Source organism: Panthera tigris, chromosome A1 (genome assembly GCF_018350195.1).
Source record: "Panthera tigris isolate Pti1 chromosome A1, P.tigris_Pti1_mat1.1, whole genome shotgun sequence".
In the NCBI taxonomy this organism is placed as follows: Eukaryota; Metazoa; Chordata; class Mammalia; order Carnivora; family Felidae; genus Panthera; species Panthera tigris.
Window position 1 is genome coordinate 197,334,976 of NC_056660.1, and position 20,191 is coordinate 197,355,166.

General features: G+C 43.8%; 1 protein-coding gene across 1 annotated transcript in view; it reads left to right on the forward strand.

Moving 5' to 3' along the window:
- Positions 1-213: 213 nt before the first annotated feature.
- The window catches only part of LOC102958037 (chondroitin sulfate proteoglycan 4-like), a 61,715-nt gene continuing 41,737 nt past the window's right edge, over positions 214-20,191 (forward strand). The window contains exons 1-4 of the mRNA XM_042956865.1: positions 214-281; positions 1,453-1,600; positions 11,937-15,503; positions 16,900-17,370. Coding sequence (XP_042812799.1) covers positions 214-281; positions 1,453-1,600; positions 11,937-15,503; positions 16,900-17,370 — 4,254 coding nt within the window. The remainder of the gene's footprint in view (positions 282-1,452; positions 1,601-11,936; positions 15,504-16,899; positions 17,371-20,191) is intronic.

The window sequence follows — 20,191 nt, forward strand, 5'->3', positions numbered from 1 at the left end:
TGTTAATCCTCAGATCAATCTCCTAGGTGTTCAAAAATGGTTTGGTGCTGATCTAGCTGCATTTCAGGGACGTGACAAGCTCAGGGTCTCCATGCAGCTCTGCATCTTAACTCCTCCTCCTCATAAATACACTTTAAAAAAAAGAGAGAATTCCATAGCGTAGACAGTAGCTCCCCCTTATCCATGGGAGACACATTCTAAGACCCTCAGTGAATGCCTGAAATCACAGATAGTACCAAACCCTATATGTACTATGTCTTTTCCTATAATACATACCTATGGTAAAGTCTAATTTATAAATTAGGCATAGTAGGAGATCACCAAAAACAAGAAAATAGAACAGTTGTAAAAATATACCATATTAAACGTTGTATGAATGTGATCTCACTCTCTTAAGATATCTTACTGTACTGCTCTCACCCTTCTTGTGATGCTGTGATATAATAAAATGCCTATGTGAGGAGATGAAGCCGGGTGAATGATGTCAGCCTTGTGACATAGCTTTAGGCTTCTATTGCTCTTCCAAGGATATGTCAGAAGGAGGATCGTCAGCTTCTAGACCGTGGTTGACCACAGATAACTGAAATCGTAGATGGGGGGGTGGGGGACAACTGTACTGTCAGCATATATACTGTTCTTCATCCATAGCTCTGATTGCAAGACAAATATTGGAGACTGGGGTCTCATCCAAAGCTACTTTGGGGCACTTGGAAGAATATTTTTTGAGTAGATAGATATGTGATCTGATTTCAGGTTTCTTCCTTACCTCCTTGGATAATTCAGGCTGTTGCTTTGAAGACTCTCCCTGTCAAAGGCTTAGGTGAACTTTTCTCAGTCCCTGGGGGACACTGGGATATGTCCTCAGCTTGGAGAGTGTCCCCACCACAGGGAGCCACTTTGTCTGATAAACATACTGCCCCGGTAAGGATATCTTTTAGCATATAGGGTATCTCTATTTGCAAATCAAATATCAGTCCTACTGTCACCACCTACTTTCTCAAGGTACAATATGCACTTAACACTAGACCCAAGTAGGAAATAGTTCAATAATTTCTCATTTTTTTTAATGTTTAGTTCATTTTTGGGAAAGAGAGAGAGAGAGACAGAATGTGAGTGGGGGAAGAGCAGAGAGAGAGGGAGACACAGGATCCAAAGCAGGCTCCATACTGTCAGCACAGAGCCTGACACGGGGCTTGAACTCACAGACAGCGAGATCATGACCTGAGCCAAAATCGGCACTTCAACCGACTGAGCCACCCAGGTGCCCCAATCATTTCTCATGTTTGACTACCTTCTTATCAGATCTCGTTAGAGTATTATTGCTTTGACCTCATACCAGCGCTGATGAAGAGCTTGAACAGGAAGAGGAGAAAGCGCCAGCACTTCCAGTTCCTTTGCGTTACTGGCCCTTGCGTTATTTCCATATATTTTTCATCTATGGCTTATTTGCAGGAATTGTCAAAAGCGACTGATCCTTTTAGTGAGGGTTTGCGGATCTGTGTGCGGTGTGTCACTGAATGGGAAAGAGGATGAGGCCATTCGGTGTCAACGCATTGTAGGATTCCCGCTGCCCGCCCAGGGAGACTCGAGTACCCAGCAAGTGAGGCATGTGGCTGGTCTCACACAGACGACTGAGACAAGATGCCCATCAGTCTGTAAACTAGACACGCATAAAGTCTCAATTCTTACTTTTATAGAACAAGACAACCTGCGAAGTCCTAATATTGTCTTCTGGCTCCACAGTGGATATCTTGGCACCACGCTTTACCATTTCTTTTTTTCTTTTTTTCTCCATGTTGCCATTTCTACCTGAAGCTGGGGTGCCCGAACCCAAATGCTGCCCCCGGCCAGTGTGTCCTGGTGAGGCAAGCAACAGCTGGTGCGGCAGGAGGTGACCCGGAGAGGTGAACCGTGGGGTTAGAACACCCAACCGCACTTATGGTTGCTGTGCTGAATAGGTCCCGGGGTTGCCTGATCAGCTGATTTGCGCAGGGAGACCAAAGAGTTCAGGTGTTTGATTACAGTCTCTTTCATTTAAAATATCTTAATTAATATTTAAAAAAATGGGTGCGCCTGGGTGGCTCAGTTGGTTAAGCGACTGACTTCAGCTCAGGTCATGATCTCACGGTTTGTGAATTGGAGCCCCACACTGGGCTCACTGCTGCCGTCACAGAGCCCACTTCCAATCCTCTGTCCCCCTCTCCCTCTCGCCCCTCCCCTGCTCGTGCTTTCTCTCTCAAAAATAAATAAACATTATATATTATATATATTATATACTACATAATATATTATATACTATATAATATATGATATGTCATAATATATAATTATATGTATTATATTATATATTATATTATAATATATAGTATATAATATATATGGGCGCCTGAGTGGCTCAGTTGGTTAAGCATCCAACTCTTGATTTCAGCTGAAGTCACGATCTCATGATTCATGAGTTTGAGCCCCACATTGGGCTCTGAGCTGGCAGTGCAGAGCCTGCTTGGGATTCTCTCTTTCCCTCTCTCTGCACCTCCTGCATGCACGTGGCCTCTCTCTCTCAAAAATAAATAAACTTATATATATATAGTTTATATATATAACTTTTATATATATGTAGTATACTATATATATATCTTTTATGTATATATAGTATATATATAACTTTTATATATATATAGTATATATATATACAGCATATATATGTATATATGTATGTATATATATACGTATATATATATGCATATATGTATGTATATATGCGTATATATATGCATATATGTACGTATATATATACGCATATATACATACATATATATAATATTTTTAAAATAGAGCTGTATAGGCCTTACAAAGCACAAACAAAAGTCATAACCTCTGCTTCTGGGGCCCTTCCCAATGCTACTGCTTTATTCACCTCTGCATTCCCAGCACTTAGTCAAGTACCTACAAATGACAGTGCTCAATAAATACGAGCAACTGAATGACAGAATGTACCCAGGGACTGTGGAAGGCAGAATAATGGCTCTCCAAAGAAGTTCGCATCTTAATTCCCAGAACGTAGAATATGTTGCTTTGCATGGCAAAAGGGACTTTGCAGATGTGATCATATCATAAGACGGAGAAGTTGATATGTTGGAAGCGGAGGTGATGGCTGTCTGGGGCCACAAGCCAAGAAACGTGGCAGTCTCTGGAAGCTGCAAAAGGCAAGGAAACAGATTCCCTCCCGGAGCCTCCAGAAGAAATGCAGCCCTGCAGACACCTCGATTTTAGCTCAGTGAGACCTTTCTTGGACTACTAGCCTCCAGAATTGTCAGACGATAAATCTGTGTCATATTAAGCCACTACATTTGTGGTAGGTAGTCTGCTGCAGCAGCAATAGGAGATGGAGGTGAAAGAGCAAACACAGCCATGCATAAGGGCCACGTGTGGTGCATCCAGGATAGGACATGGGAGCTATGTCACTAAGGAGGGAGTTGTCAGCTCAATCAGCGCCCAGCTAGGGACCAGGACTGCCTCACTACTTCATTTCAGGGGTGCTGTGGAAGCGACAGAGTCTATAGGAATAGCTCCCCCTGGCGTCGTGCAGGACACAGCCTGTGCGACCCTATGGCAAGCAGGCGTGGAGAATGCTGCCCTGAGAGTAGCCGAGGGCAGGCTATGTGCTGGTTTTCTCTTTGCAACCTGAGCAGTTGGCATAGTGACTAATGTTTGGGGAATGAATGAAAAGTGAGAACCTGGTGGATCCTGTTCTACAACAGCAAGAATTCCACGACTGTGGATTGCTCTGACCCCACCCGGAAACCCAAGATTGGCATCTACACAGTGGCCCTGGGCCTACTCTCCACTCTTTCCCCGCCTCTTACAGTGCCAGCAACACATTTAGCATAGAGATGTGGTGCCAGGGGCCCTCTCTCACCCCCAGTCCACTAAACAACCGCCTATCCTGCAGCCATGGAGAAAATACCTCTTCCTGGTAGACCTTGACTTCCTGTCCCAGCTTATGTGTTAGCGGACCTGAGCTTTGTGGAAGAGAGGTAGAACCCCCCTGCCCCTTGTTGGGGTTTGCATTCAATGAACAAAGGAGGTTGCACCTCTCAGGCATGTTAGATGTTGGAGCTAAGTTATTTCATACTTGGAAGTTGTCTTCTTTCTTAGAGTGCTCCGGATGGTTAGGACGGTTAGTTGTCTCTTGAATAAGTATTCAACTTACGTTTCATAAAGCGTGCAACGTCAATGCCACAGTAAGCCAGTGCAGAGATTCCCCAGAGCAGATCTGGGGGTTAAAGTGTGGCTTTCCTGTTCAAGTGCAGTGACCCCCTTCACAGGGTCAGTGTGAGGAAGAGCTGCTTTGTAATGTCAGCCCTCCTCCTACCACCTCATCTTAGGACTCTGTGAAACGCAAATGCTCTAGCCGAGAAGTTTGTTTTTGTGGTTTTGTATTTTAATTTTTCAGACAAGCTTCTACACCTATTATCATCTATGGAATACATTTGGAAGAAAGGCAATGCATGAAAAGGTATAATATAAAATTGCCAACAATGTTATACTATGAAAAGGCAGCCCTAATTTCCAGCGAAAGGAAACAGTTCTGAAATCTCTCTCTCTCTCTCTCTCTCTCTCTCTCTCTCTCTCCCTTTTAAATACTTTTGTAATTAGTTTTTATCCCACTTTTGTTTTGCCCTCACAGTCACCAGGCCGATCTTTCTAAAATACGGAACTGATGTGTCTCCTCCCAACCAAGAACCACGTCTTGGGGGCCTGGGTGGCTCAGTTGGTTAGGCATCCGACTTCAGCTCAGGTCATGATCTCACGGTTGGTGGGTTCCAGCCCCGCATCGGGCTCTGTGCTGACAGCTCAGAGCCTGGAGCCTGCTTTGGATTCTGTGTCTCCCTCTCTCTCTGCCCCTCCTCCACTCATGCTCTGTCTCTCTCTCTCTTTCTCTCTCGAAAATAAACATTAAAAAAAATATTAAAATAAATAAATAAATATACACCACATCTTCCCCTGCAGTCTTCTTAATATGGATTCTAAGGCTCCCCTCCCCCCATCAGTGGGTCCCTGCCCACGGGATCCAGTTAGTTGTTCAGTCAGCCATTTGCTCCCCAAATGTTCTGGAGAACTTCTTGTCACATATGTACCAACAAACGAAGCGAAATGAAACAAACTTCTCTCTCAGGGTCCCCCTCTCAGTTAGCGGATATCCAGGCAGAAATCTCAAAATTAATCTAGGTTAACCGGATGTCCTCTCCCTTTCCCTGGACAATCTAGCTTTTTAAATATTTCTTGAACCCACCCACTTCTCCCCTGTCTGCTCCCCACTATCCCTTTGGGCCCATTTTCTGTGCTTCAGCCAAAATCATCTAAATTGCAATCATTTCCCTGTTTGGTCCCTTTAGGGCTTTTTTTTGGATAGAGTCTGAACTCTTGCCTTGGCTTACAAAGCCATCATTTATTGAGTGCTTACTATGTGCTGGGCACTCTTGTAGGTACAGAGGATTGAGCAGTGACCAAGATTAGCAAGGGTCCTCCCCTCAAAACTTCACATTCTGTTTGGGGTGGTGTGGTTGGAGCTGGATAATAACCCAGGAAACAAATAAAGAAGGTAACTAGACATGATGTAGGGGCCTCAGAAGGATTAGCCACTTTATTTTTGTTGTTGTCATTAAGTTTATTTATTTATTTGAAGAGAGAGAGCATGAGCAGGGGAAGGGCAGAGACAGCGGATAAGAGAATCCCAAGTAGGGTCTGCTCAGCACAGAGCCCAAAGCAGGGCTCGATATCACGAACCATGAGATCATGACCTGAGCCTAAATCAAGAGTCTGGCTCTTAACCAACTGAGCCAGTCAGGCGCCTCAAGGAGTAGCCATTTCAAATTGAAAGTTCAGGGATGGCCTTTCAGCTGGACACAGCAGCAGGCGCCCTCTGACATTTACCTCCTCATATGTCTGTAGTTTTTGCCTGGCTGCTCCCCTCTCTGTGCTCAGCCAGGTTGGACCTTTGGTTCCTTGCAGTCACTGGTCTCTTTGTCTCCTATTCCTCCCCCTTGTTTCTCTCCTCTTTCTCTCGCCTGTCCCTCATTAGGTCTTTCTGGAAGCCATCTTCCTGCCTGCTGGAAACACCTTTCGTCCATCCCCCTTGACTAGGCTGAGTGTCTCTGTTGCGGTCTACATTTCCCAAGTAATAATCAAGCCAATGTAATGCTTGACTGGCAGTTATGTCATTCACCTTCAAACACCCAGGACCAATCGAGCATTCGGTATATTTGTGGGCAGCATAAGTTCATGCAGGGTGGGCACTTAAATCTGCCAGGGAGAGACACTTTATGGGCAGATTGCTCCTTTCTTCATAAAAACAAGTTGCCGATGTACCAACTTTCTACTCTCACCTGGGTTGGATATATTCTTCTTTTTGAGCAGCTTTCTCTTCTGATAGTCTGCAAGCCCTTTGGTCTTAGTAATTTCCTACCTCCGACTCCTGATAGCACTGGCACATAGGAGGTACCCAATTAATAATAAATCAGAAATCCCTAAACAACACCAAAGCCAAACAAGAAAAACAGAAAGCTGTAGTTTGGAAAAAGAAATGGGAACCATTTCTAAGGTAGAGAAAAATGAACCAAATAATCATCTTCTTGGGAGAAGTTATAGAGAAATATCAATGTTTATTTTTCCTGAAAAGTCTTTTACCCACCTGACTGCCAATCTTTGGCTTCCCTTCAGCCATTTCACCTTTTATATAAGCACATAAAACCAGGAAGTTGCTCTGATTTTTGTTCACTTTGATTTGCCATACACATGTAATGCTGAAGTCACACCTTTTCCTTCACTGCAGGTGGAGATCACCTTTCTCTTTCTAGAATTTCTTGTGCTTTGATTTGCTTTTTACTATTATTTTGAGGCACTAAGAGCCACAAAAGTTGGGGCCCATTTGGAGATATGTGAGGACACAACTGGTTCCAGGCTGTCAAACCAGAAGTCTTAAACCGGAATCCTCGTTTTTTCCCTTGAGGTCATGGAAATTTCTAGCCACCCGCTGAGCCTGGAATTGATTTAGTGCCAGGGAGGTGAGCCGTGGGAAAATAGAACATTACTTAGTCATTCTCAGCAGTAGATTTTATGATTTAGAAAACATTTCCTGGCTTTGAAAAGTTAACAATACAGCCTCTAAGTCAGTCAAAAATCAGAGTAAGGGGATTCGTAATGAGAAATTCCAGGACTATATACACCAAGTGGGATAGCTAGTGGGTTTGTAATAAATTGTTTCGTCTCTACAACCTTATTGCTACAATCTGGTTTTATGGAATTATTATTTCATTATTAATGGCTGTTTTTAACTAGAGAGAAGAGTGCTTATACGTATCTGAAAAAGTGTGTAGAGATCAGATTCATCTCTGTAAGAGCTTTGCATCTTAGTGAAAACACTGGATTGGTGGTGGGGAATGCTTGGTTTTTGTCTTCGCTCTGTTTTCAAGTAACTGTTGACTCTACGTAAGTCCCTAAGCTTCTCTAAGCCTGAGTTTACTCAACTATAAAATGAGGGTCTCCCGGGTTAGTGTCTTTTGGTTCAATAAATGCTTGTTTTCTACTTACTTTAGATTGGGTTCCCTAAAAAGAGCAGCATGGGCGGAGATTCTTGTGCAAGTAAATTACTGAGTGAGGTGACCAGGAAAGAACTGTAAGAAAGGAGGGAAGCAGGATAGGGCAGGAGAAGAAACTAAGCAAAGATCTGGTTTTAATTGATCTAATATCGGCCTGATCCCAGAAAGGGCTCTGGGATATGAATAGCAACTCAGAGCTCTACGTATTTGATACGTCTGTTTCAATCAGTCAATGACCATAGGTTGCCCTCTAGGGCAGGGGGTATAATTTCACTGAAACTCCAGTTAAGCAGCTGGAGGATGGGTATATGAACCTTTTAAAGGGGATCTCAATGAACTACCAACAAAACCTAAGATACCACCTGTGTGTCAGTCGGTGTGAGATATTGGAGAGGGAGAGATAAAAAAGAGATGACTCCTGGTCATAGGAAACTCAGGGAATAGTTCAGGAGATAGACGAATAAACAAGTAATTTCAGTACAACATGGTGAATCCTAGAATAAGGGAATATACAGAGTGTTGTAGGAACAGAGAAGCAGACATTGCAGATCGTGTGCCTCAGGAAGCAGAATCTAAGGTGGAGAGAAACATGCAGGAGCCTTCCTTATTAAGGACTGTTCTTAGGATCAACATTTGAGGAATGGAAGGGAACTGGAATGGGAGGAGAGAAAATTCCACTTGCGATGCAGTGCCAATGGAACTGACCTTGAGGAGAGTTTTGAAGATGCTGGGGGCTCTCTACCAGCAAGGTTCATAGCAGCCAGGGTAGAAAGGCCTTTATGTCTGGAGGGTAGTGCATCACAGAATCCACCGCCGTCCACACCTTGTATCACTTGGAGCCACTTGTTTATGTAAATCCTGGGAATAGTGCCTGGGTGATAATCTTCATGTTCCTCCTTATTTGTCGATTCCTGTACCCTCAACTGTTGTCTCTGCTAGTCCCAGTGGCTATCTGATGGTGCGACTAAGGCCTTTACCCCTGAGGGGTCTGAGCTTTTGTCAACACACTCTTCTCAAGACAGGTAACTGCTTTATTATTTACTGCCAAAATAGTTCCAAGAGGCATCCAATAGAACCACATGGGCGCCCACGTATTCCTCTGTAAACGCCCTGTATAACAGTAGTTCTGCCTGCTTCTGATGACTGAGCGTCAATTACCCATCGGATTAGAGATGACTCTTCTTGCCTGCTAGCTCCTTGATATAATGAGACTGAAATGTCCAGGCAGCAGCTATAGCTTATTATACACAGAGAATCTTGCTGTGTTCCCTGGTGGAAACATTCACCTGTGGAAGCCAGGTGCTTTGAAACCATAGATTTCTGGCTTATGGGGATGGGAACACAAATCTCTCAAGTGGGACACTGAGAGTGATGGTGAACAAGGCCACTCCTATCTACTTCTTGTTCCCAGACCCATGCATTATACTTCCCGGAGACACAGCAGGAGGTGTTTAAAGAGCTTTAATTTAAAGAACAACGTCAGGTTGTTCCTACACTGTCAAGCCCTCACTTTCAGCGACATAGTATATGATGTGCCAGTGGATCCTATTGTCTTAGGCCCATTACCACACCTTCCTTGGAGTATAGGGCATGTCTTTGATTGATGTGATGTTATTTGGCATCCCTTATTCGTGGATTAAACACTCCATGAGCTTTTCAGATGATAGCTCTATCTGAGTCAAGAAAGATAAATATATACCCAGAACATGTGTCTATTTTTGTGGAAATGAATCACTGACAATTCTAAAGAGAAAGGGTTTCATTGAAGTCGGCTCACCACCAAATGGACAGTTGGCGTCTCTTCAAGGGATAGTAACATATTAGGGATTGGTGTCGGACTCTGTTGGAGACATGTTGGGCATTCAGCAGTAGCAGTAACTAGGAAAGCCTTGGTAAGAGGGAAGGAACCCGGACTGTTGGGTGCATGCATAGACTCCACCCCGCCACCATGGCTACCTCATCATGAGCCTGTTGTGCCAACATCATGAGCCTGTTGTGGCAGATGACAGAAGCTGGCTAATGTCAAGTGGCCAAGTCACTGTCTGTCTGGTTGTTTAATGCATAGTCTGTGGTGGATGTTTTTTTGGCGGACATTAACATGCAATATAAAGATTTTCCCGCTTCCTGCATCAATCCCAGACTTCCTCATTCCTACTCTTTCGATCTTTCGCATTCTAGGCTCTTGACCATCTGGCCAGGCCATTTGCCACTCTTTATCTATCGGTCTTTATTTATTTGACTCTCAGGCCACTTCTCTCTGTGTAAAGTAGATGGCTAGGTGTTCCACCCAGAGTCCTATCCATTTGGAGGACTTGCCCTTGCTAGTGGTTTTCATGGCCACCACTAACAGGAGCTATGGTGCGGTTGGAGTCTGTTTTCATCACGCATCCGTAGGATGAAGCTGGCTCATCTGTGAACCACGCTCAGGTGTTTTGTTCCTCCATCAGCTGGCAACAGGGGATTCCCCCATGCAGCCATAGGTGTGAGCTGATGAAAGGTGCTGGCACAAGAATGGTGATGACTGGAGCTCTGGGCTGCCCTCTTGTGCACTTGCTTGTGCCTTCTTCTGGTCCTATTTATGCTCAATCCTGGATGTACCACTTCCATCTCTTTCATCCAGCTGTCATGGTCATTCTGTCACGTCTGTCTCATTGATAGTGGGTCGTTGCAATTTCTATGCATCTAGGAGCCACTTTAGCGGTGAGTTCGCACCAATTTCCAGTAGTCTTTTCCAAGGTATTATAGCCTGTATCCCTGGAGAGTGCCCCAACTTTATGCTTTGTCCCCTTGTTCAGGTACCCTCAGTTGCATGTGTGTTCTTGCAGCTACAGGCAGTAGAATATACCTGGAGCGGTCCTACAGCTACACTAGGATCTAGTCCTTTTCTACCGATATCAAGCCCAACAGGTCTCCACACAGGTTATGCTGTGACTTAACCTTTGTTTTTGGCCTAGCGGCCAGGAAGAGAGATGGTTGTGTATCTTCAGAGGTCAGATGTTACTTGTGAGGAGAGGCCTCTGCATTCTCTTTAAGCAAGGCACGTGCCAGCCTTAATAGGGGAATAGGCCACTTCTGCAGGCTAAGAGGGTTCAGAGAGATTTGGGGACCCAAGGTATTTGAATGCATCAACCCAGATGCCCCCAAGTCCATATGTCAAGGTCCTATTTCTTTTCCAACCAGGGCCTTAGCTTTGTCAGAGCAAGCCTATCATAGAGGAGACTTTAACTCTATTTGCAGCTGACTACTCTGACGATTAATTCCTGAGTGGGAGTCTTACCTTCTACTGCTCTCCTGCTGTAGGAAAGGAGAAAGACTTTATATGCTACCAGGGAAGCCCTCTAGCTTGTAATTGTCAACTAATCTCTCCTAGTTTTCCCTTATCTTTGTCCAAAGCTTCATTCAAACTTAGCAATAAACATCCAATTCATAGTCCTCCTAGCTATTACTTGCCCCATATTTTTCATAGCCTGATCGTTCATAGCTGGCTCAGGTGTTCCCTTCTGCTCTTACACCAGTTCACCACCAGTGGTTTGAGATTATCCCTGTGGGAGGGAAGGAAGTAGAATTGGGTACATGGCGAAATAGACTTGGATTCAGTTTCAATGGAAGCCCTGGCCACCCTTCTTGAGAGTTCTGAAGAAGGACTGACCCATCAGAGCTGTTTTGAGTTGGGGCAAGAAAATATTGAGGCTTTGTACCCCCACATCAGATCTGTGGGCCACCCCAGCTTTCTTCAGCAGGGTCAGTCCCTGAAGGGAGATGACAATACAAAGTGGAATGGCCATTGTGTAATAAATTTACTAACTTATACTTATCTTAAAAATGTTTCCCTAGCATCTTTTTATGGTGAAAGTTATGTGGAGCTCAACATCATAGAAGTTTCCTCTGAGTTATCTCTTCAATTAAAATTTCAAACCAGCAAACCACGGGGATTACTTTTTCTTGCAGCGGGGAAAAATGACTACTGTATTATAGAACTTCTATCAGGAAACTTACGGGTAAGATTTTCTTAAATCTTTAAACACATGTAAACATCCAATTACCGGAGGAAAAGCACGAGAGAGAAAGAGAACAAAATAGCTGTCCATTTGATTACTATTACTAGAATAAAGTCATGTGCCATTTGAAAAGTTTGGATCTCCTCCGAGTTTACCAGCATGCCTGAAATATTTCAACTCTAACATTTTTTAACCTCACTGTATAGCCCATAAATGTGGAAAGCAGTTTCAAGTCCAAGTTTCTCCCCCGCCCCCCACCTCCCCGCCTTATGAATGGCCCTGTTTTCTCAATAAAATACAGTGAGATGAGATTGATTAATGATGATTCTTTCTGTTTCAGGTGAGGGTGAATTTGGGTGCAGGTAAACAAGTGCTCCTTTCTGAGGAAAGACTTCGTACAGATGACCTGGTTTGGCATTTAGTGGAACTGTACTATGTTAAAAACAATGTCTTTCTGGTTATTGACAAACATTATGAGACAACGGGCCATATCACCGGTGAGGTGCACAATTTGCACTTTCAACACGGAATCTACATAGCAGGCCACGGTGGACTTGATGTCCCTTACCTGAATGGAGAGCTCCCCAATTTCCGCGGATGTATGGAGGATGTGCTATTTAACCAGGAGGAGATCCTGGCATCCCTTAGATCTTACCCTGGCTTTAAGAAGGTTTATGAAGTGTCACTAGGATGCAGTGATGAATTTTTTGCAGGAGAGGGTGAAGCCATCAATTTCTTTAGCTCCAGATCCTACGTCACCTTCCCAGAATGGAAGGTGCCAGGGGAAGGGCTATTGGAATTTGCTTTACAGACTGGTACTCAACAAGCCTTACTTTTATTTCAGTCAGGCAGAGAAGGAAATTTCGTTGCTTTGGAAATAGTTAACGGTCTATTGAGGGCTCATGTAGGATGGACCAAAAGCAATACCCAGCTCTCTTCGTTTAGCTTAGTTAGTGACAACAAGTGGCACGTTATTCAACTGAAGTTCACTGGAAGTTATCTGGCCCTGATGGTGGATGAGCAAGGGGTAAGGACATTGCTGCCTTTGCAAAGCAAGCCATTTGTATCTGAAGGCCCCCTCTTTGTGGGAGGTCTTAATGCCCGTAAGAGAGAAGAAGTTAAGAAGTTAGGATTTGCCTCTGTGCCCCAGAAATCTGCTCGAGGAGTTTCTTTCAAAGGATGCTTAAGAGGCTTGGAAGCCAACTCAGAAAAGAGAGCATTGAAGGATGCCCTTGTTTCCAAAGATATAGCTGCTGGGTGTAAAACGAGGAGTAGTGATAATGAAAATCCTTTCATAACGACAATGGAAAACCTGCTTCAGTCAGAAGTTCCCCTTTCCACCACCGTCGTTGAGGCAGGCAAGCCTTTTTTTCAAGATGCGAGTAGCTATTTCTTGAGTCTGAGTAACTTGGAGATCCAAGAAGGTGGGCGAGCCTTACTGGAACAAAGGCATATGAAAGTGGATGTGGAATCTGAAGATTTGGGTATCCATCATTCTCAAATTCTATTTAAAATAGAGGAAATGCCCCTTCACGGGTTCCTTCAATTAGATGTTTCCCCTGTTCAGGAAATGGAGAAAGCTTTCACTATGTTAGATTTGAGGCAAGGGAAAGTTTGGTATGTCCATGATGGTTCAGAAGAACCTAGGGATTTTTTCACATTTTCAGTCTCTTCCAACAGCAAGCAGAAAATGCCATTTTATCTGCAAGGCCATGTTCCATATGTGTTCAACATTACTGTCATTCCAGTAAATGACCCCCCACACCTTAAGCTCCCCGAAGGAAACTTGCTTCTCTTGTTTGAGAATTCTAAGAAACGACTGACTCCAAATATAATACACGTGTCAGACCCTGACACAGATTCCTTGAGTCTTAGTTTCTCCATTCTTGGCAACTTCAATTCAGATGCTGGGTTTTTAGAAAACACCAATGATCCTGGGAAAGCGATTAATGGTTTTACACAGGGGGATTTAAGAGATGGCAACATTTTCTACGTGCACAGAGGTCCTCGGAACTCCCGGATCCTTCTGAGAGCAAGTGATGGAGAGCTGGTTAGCAATACAGTAGTGTTACGGGTCATGGCTGTTCCTTGGGGCTTTGAAGTGGCCATTAGAACCGGTGTCGTTGTCCAGCAGGGTGGCACAGTTCTGATTACACAGAGTAACTTGTTGGTGGAGGTTAATGGTGAACCCCATGAGATGGAGACCCGCTATGCTATCACTCAGCCACCCCAATTTGGCCAGATTCAGCGGCAGGGGTCAAGTGGCGAATGGAAACAAGTTAGTACCTTTTCTCAGCATTCCATTGATCGGGGTCAGGTCCGGTACCATAGTACATTTCGAGAATTACAGCTAGGAAATGTTACAGATCACTTTAAATTTAAAGTTAACATAGAAGGAAAAGTCAGCGAGGAGCTAATGTTTCCGATTACCGTACGGTGGCTAAAGTTTACACTTCTCAAAAATGTTCCTCTTAAGGTCAGTAAAGTAAACAGACAAGTATTGAATTCTGATCATTTGCAGGCTGTGACAGAGGGTGTGGACGTAGCTCAGAAGGAACTGCATTTTAAGTTGCTGACCCCACCTAAGAAAGGAAAATTGCTACTTGGCAATAAAGTGCTAAAAACAAACTCAGTCTTCAGCCAACAAAACATTACAGACTCTAAGATAAGTTACGAGCCACAGGAGAGGCCCAGGGAAGACACACAAGATACCTTTAGGTTCTTGATTGTTGCGAAGCACATAGCATCAAAAGATTATACTTTCAGAATAAACTTCGAAGCAGATAAGACACGCGTTACTGTGACTCACAGAGGATTATTTGTAAAAGAAGGAGAAGGGAAATTAATTACAAAATCAGAATTATTTGCTCAAACACTGGACAATCAGACCTTCCAATATAAAATCACCCAGAGTCCTCAACACGGGAAGCTGAAACTGATTAACTTGTCAGATCCTTTGAGAAGTCCTGACAATATCACCGCATTCACTGATCAAGACCTAGTGGGCGAGCGACTGATGTATGTTCACGATGATTCTGAGACCCAGTGTGATGAATTCCTCCTTGTGGCCTCTGCCATAGCACCAGGCCAAGACGGAGTGGTCAGGGATCTTGACACAGAGCATTTATCTACAGAAATCAAAGTTACCATTTCTGTAGGGTTAAAGAATGATGAGAAGCCAGTGCGCGTGGTAGATAGGGTCTTTCATGTTGTAAGAAATGGCCAGCGCCTGCTGACCCTGGCAGATCTCTGTTACCATGACCCCGACTCAGATTTTGATGATGGGCAGTTGCTCTATACCCGGCGGGGCATCCCAAATGGGGACTTGGTGACAGCCAGTGACCTCTCTCAGAAACTATACCAGTTCAGGCAACGTGACCTTCAGGAAGGGCGAGTGCTCTTTAGGCATCGGGGTGCAGACTCTTCTCGCTTTGTGCTGTTCGTGACGGATGGTGTCCATTACACATCCTTCCTTCTAGAAGTCAGTGCCTCAGACCCTTATGTCCAGATAGCCAACAACACGGGGTTGCTTGTACAGAGAGGACAGGGCAGCAGCCTCACAGCAGCTAACCTCAGTGTCACCACGAACCAAGATATCAGAACGGACCACGAGATCGAATTCCACATGGTACAGCCCCCGAAGCATGGCAGAGTGCTGGTCAACCACTCAGTGTCCCGCTCATTTTCCCTGCACGATGTGAAGCAAGGCCATGTGTTTTATAGGCATGACGGCAGAGGCAATTCTGATATATTCAACCTGACAGTGAGAGTTAAAGAGGTGTATGTAGACGTAGGCATCTATGTGCGCGTGTACTCTGAAAGCCACCAACATGGCACCCAAATTCTGCTCCAGACCCTTGTTGTTGAAGAAGGAAAACCAGTAAAACTGAGTAGAGGAAGACTGCAGGTAGGTAGTCGCCCTGGCGGGCATTCTGTCTCTCCATGAGTAATCTGTTTGCTTCTAAGAGCTATTTTTGTGTTAATTTCCCTCCTGGTATTCAGAATGACTTTTTTTTTTCTAAATGTAAATGCCATTGAAAAGAAAGGCTGGAAGGTTTCAGGATTTTGACACTACTGAGCTTCCTATAGTTGGAAATGGAATATAAGGAATCCTAAGTCTTGTGTTAAAGCTTAGTGCACACCAGCACACACACAATGTGTGTATGTTTAGTGTAGGATGCACTGGGAATGAGGAGGTGATGTGCGTATTAGAGTAAATTAAGAGATCTTTACGTTTTTCATTTCTTATAGAAACACTGCCAACATTTCATTTCATCTGAATTACATTCATAATGGGATGAAGCAGGGTATAAAAACTTAGGGCAACTTAAACGTAGAAAGGATTCCTTGAACAGCAGAGGATGCTATATTACACAGTTAATTTCCTTAATGTGGTCTCATTTGGTTTCCTGAAATTGATGGATAAAATTGGCCTAGACTTGTGGAATGTCTGGGGTGAGACCTCACACCAGAAGGTTTCCTGGGGCTCCTCCTTAGAAGCTTCCAGCAGGCAAAGCCCCACTGATCACACTTAGGAGATCATGTTCTTTTTAGGGTAATTCTGTATAGGGTGTATAAACTGTGATTTGTGACAACTGGCCACAAATACAGGCTATTCTGAATCTACCCTCAGGACTGCAAAGGAATTTACTTGTTTGCGAAATGCAGCCAATAACATCAAGAAGAAATGAACACAAATCAGAAGCAATTTACTAAATGAGTTTGACTATCGGAATATGGGGGTCACCAGCTTTCCTCATTTCTTTTTTAGGATCTTGGAGAGTATGTGTTTCACCACCAGGGGGCATGTGTAGTTTAGTGACTATAAATCAGTTACAATGACTGAGATGGATTTTGCTGAATCAATAAATTCAATATATATTGAAAACGCTGAGCCAGTTAAAGTGGGAAAGAAAAGTAAACTTTCCTCTAAAGTCTTGAAATTTTAGTGATTCAGCTTCTGCTTCAACCATTTTTATTCCTTCTCCTTATACCATTTTATTTCTTTTTACCTCAACATTCTGAGTCCAGGGTATCTTCCTGCTGAGAATGATGCCTTGTTAATGCATTAGTAGCTTTTCAAGTGTTGTTGACCATTACATTTCTTTGCAACCACGGCTAAATGCAAATATTGACATGGTCACCGGAACCAGACCCAGGCTTACACTGTGTATTAACCCTGATTGTAACTTAAGCCATTTGCAGACATTAATAGAAAACAATTTGGCTCATCAAAGGGTCTTGACTCTTATGAGTATTGTGTTTTTCTTTTTGTGTCTGTGTGTTATGTATAAAAACTCAAGGCTGTGCATGAAGATAATATTCCTGCAGAGGCAATGTTCATCGTCAGAATTCCGCCGATGCATGGATACCTCCGAAAATCTTTACCTGAAGAAGGCAGCTTGGGTGCAAATGAAAAGTCCCCTCTGATTTTTACACAACAGGATATTGATGATGGCAATATCCATTATGTACAGATAGCTCCTGAGCAACAACAGGACCATTTTTTACTGGATGTGGTGAGTGGTATCCAAGCTGTGAATGGAATTGAAATTTTGGTGGATATCGTCCCTAAGCGGATTCCTCTGGAGGTACAAAATTTCACAGTCCAGGAAGGTGGTTCCAAAGCACTTCTGGAAGACTATCTCAAAATTCCAAGCAAATATTTTGAGGGAGTTGACTGTGAATTTGTTCTGCTCAAACCACCACAACACGGTTATGTTGAAAATTCTAATTTTCCAAGAATAAAGCTAATGAAGTTTACCAGGAAACAGGTAATAAATCTCAGTTAATACATTTGGGTATATGGGATAAGAGGAAAAAATTGCTATTTGTTATTTAGATTAATGGACTCTCAGGAGTGATGAAACTTGAAAGAGGGTCCAGCTTAACCTCCTAACAGATGCTAGAAGCCTCTTCCATGGTAACCCTATAAAGAGGTCATCCAGCCATTATTTAAATATATTCAGCAATGGAGAACTCACTTCTTCTTGCAGTGGACACTTCCAGTTTAAAAACACGTCAAATGTTAGAAAGTTCTTTATGCTGATCTGAAGTCTGCCACTTAGACACTTCTCCAAGGTCCTGGCTCTGATAGCTCACAGAACAAATCAAGACCTCCTTTTGTAAAAGCTCTTTAAATATTTGAAAGAAAAAGTTATCAAGTTCCCTTGGGTTTTATCTTCTTTGGCTTAAACATCTCTAGGTTCTCCCACTTTGCTCCTGTGTCATGGGCTTCTAGCCCCTGCATCATCCTTGCTGCCTAACGCTAGAGGACCTCCACACTCACTGCCCCACTCAACGTGTCACCCTAGATATTTAACCTAGACATGCTTTAGTCCCTAGTGGGTTTACTCCTTTATTCGTTCCATTATTCAATCAACAGATGCTGATAGAGTGCTTACTTGGTACCATGCCCTATGTGAGCGTAGTGCTATCAATGGCTCCATGGTCCAGTGCCCACAACACAATACAAGCTGGGTACAATCTAGTGTTCAGTGCAAAATAACCAATTAACTCTGGGCTGCTCTCAGGTTTCTTTGCTTTGGGCCAGGTTGGTATTATTGTGAGATTTGGCTTTCTTATCATGAATAAAAGAATGATTTCCATTCCTTTCTAAGTATTGAAAAGTATCTTACCACCATTTCCTGTATAAGATCCTAGGGATACGCACTCTTCAGGTTAGAGACCTTTAACAACCACCTGGCATCTCTGGGTATCTTTGTCTAGTTAGCTGTAAACCCATGTGGGCTGCTTTATTTTGCTTCTCAGGATTTCATCTTATCAACGGACTTGAATCGATTTATTAAACTCTTATTCTGTTTAAGTTGCTATGCAAGGTTGCCATGATAAGGAGCCATATTGCTTGCTCTCAGGAGATGCTGTGTGTGTGTGTGGGGGGGGGGGATGAGGCATACAAGCTTTAATATGAGGTACCCCCTTTTGATGCCTCACAGAGCATTCTTCAGTGGTGCTAAGAAGTTCAGAGTTGTTACATCTGACTCTAATTGAAGAGGATAGGGAAGACTTCACAGAGGGAATAATGTTTAAGCAAGACTTGAGGAAAGAGAGAAAGATCAGGGAGATAGCAGAGGAGAAAACATTTTTATTTTATTTTTTTTTTAATTTTTTTTTCAACGTTTTTTATTTATTTTTGGGACAGAGAGAGACAGAGCATGAACGGGGGAGGGGCAGAGAGAGAGGGAGACACAGAATCGGAAACAGGCTCCAGGCTCCGAGCCATCAGCCCAGAGCCTGACGCGGGGCTCGAACTCGCGGACCGCGAGATCGTGACCTGGCTGAAGTTGGAAGCTTAACCGACTGCGCCACCCAGGCGCCCCGAGAAAACATTTTTAAAAAGCAGCATGAACAAAGGCAACAGCCTAGCCAAGGACATGGAGGTATTAAAGTGAATTGGTTCTGGGGGCTGCGGAACACCCCGCAAGACTTGTGGATGGGCTTAGGAGCGGCAGAGAGAACTGGGGCCAGACTGGGGGAGAGTCTTGAATTACATGTTGAGAGGGTTAGACTGAACCAGGAGGCATCAGGGAGCCATGGGGAGAAACAGAGAATCCTGAGGACTGAAAACAACCTTGGAAATCAGTGCTTCTCTACTGGGGACCCAGGGAAACTGATCCTTTAATGCCTCCCTGCAGACGTCTCTTCCTCATGGCTTCCGTCTCAATGGCTCAACAAACCCTCCAAGATGACCACTTGCTCTGGTGCAAGTTGAATCTACTATTGTTCACCTTGTGTGCTCTAGGTGAGGGAGAGAGCACTAAATTGTGGTCCTGTCATGGCCAATTCATTATTAATTACACTTTGTAAGAAGCGTGTCTTTAGAATGGTTGGTTGAAATCTGTAGGTCAAGTCTGTGTGTTCCCTGGAGTATCTATGTGATTGTGTAGCCTTGTTCACAGTCAAGGTCATGTTTGTCTGCTCTTCCAGATGACCCCTTCACACTTTCTCTTCCTGTGTGACTCTAAGGTCTCCAGGTTTTGTGACATCACTGTTTTCACGTAAAGTGGCACTAATCCCTAACAACTAATGGCCATAGTGTTAGTGGCTGGGAGAAGGAGCCCCTGGCCATGTTTGCCCTTCATTCATTCAGCAAATTGTTTTTGAATACCTATTATGTGTCAGGCATGCCAGTTCTAGGTCCTGGGGATACAATGGTGAACATATCCAGCAATAATCCATGCTTTAATAATCTTTTCTCCCGGTGGAGGAAAGAAGGAGGCAGAGTGAGACAACAGACAAAACAAATAAGTGAAATAAATGGCATATTGAGTGAAGATTAGTGCTGTGGGGAAAAATAAACGAGGAAAAGGAGCTGGGAAATGCTGGAGCCTTCAGTGGGGTGTGTGTGTGTGTGTGTGTGTGTGTGTGTGTGTGTGTGTTCAGTGTCAAATCAAATGGTCGGGAGGCGCCATTGAGAAGGCAGCATCCGAGGAGACGCCTGGAGGAGGTGACGGATGGGTGAGTGGGTAGATATGGAAGAAGAGCATTCAGGCAGAGGGAAAGGCAAGTGAACAGCTGTGTGGAGAGCAGGAAAGGGATTCCATGCTGTGCCGGGAGAGCTGTAGATGAGGTTAA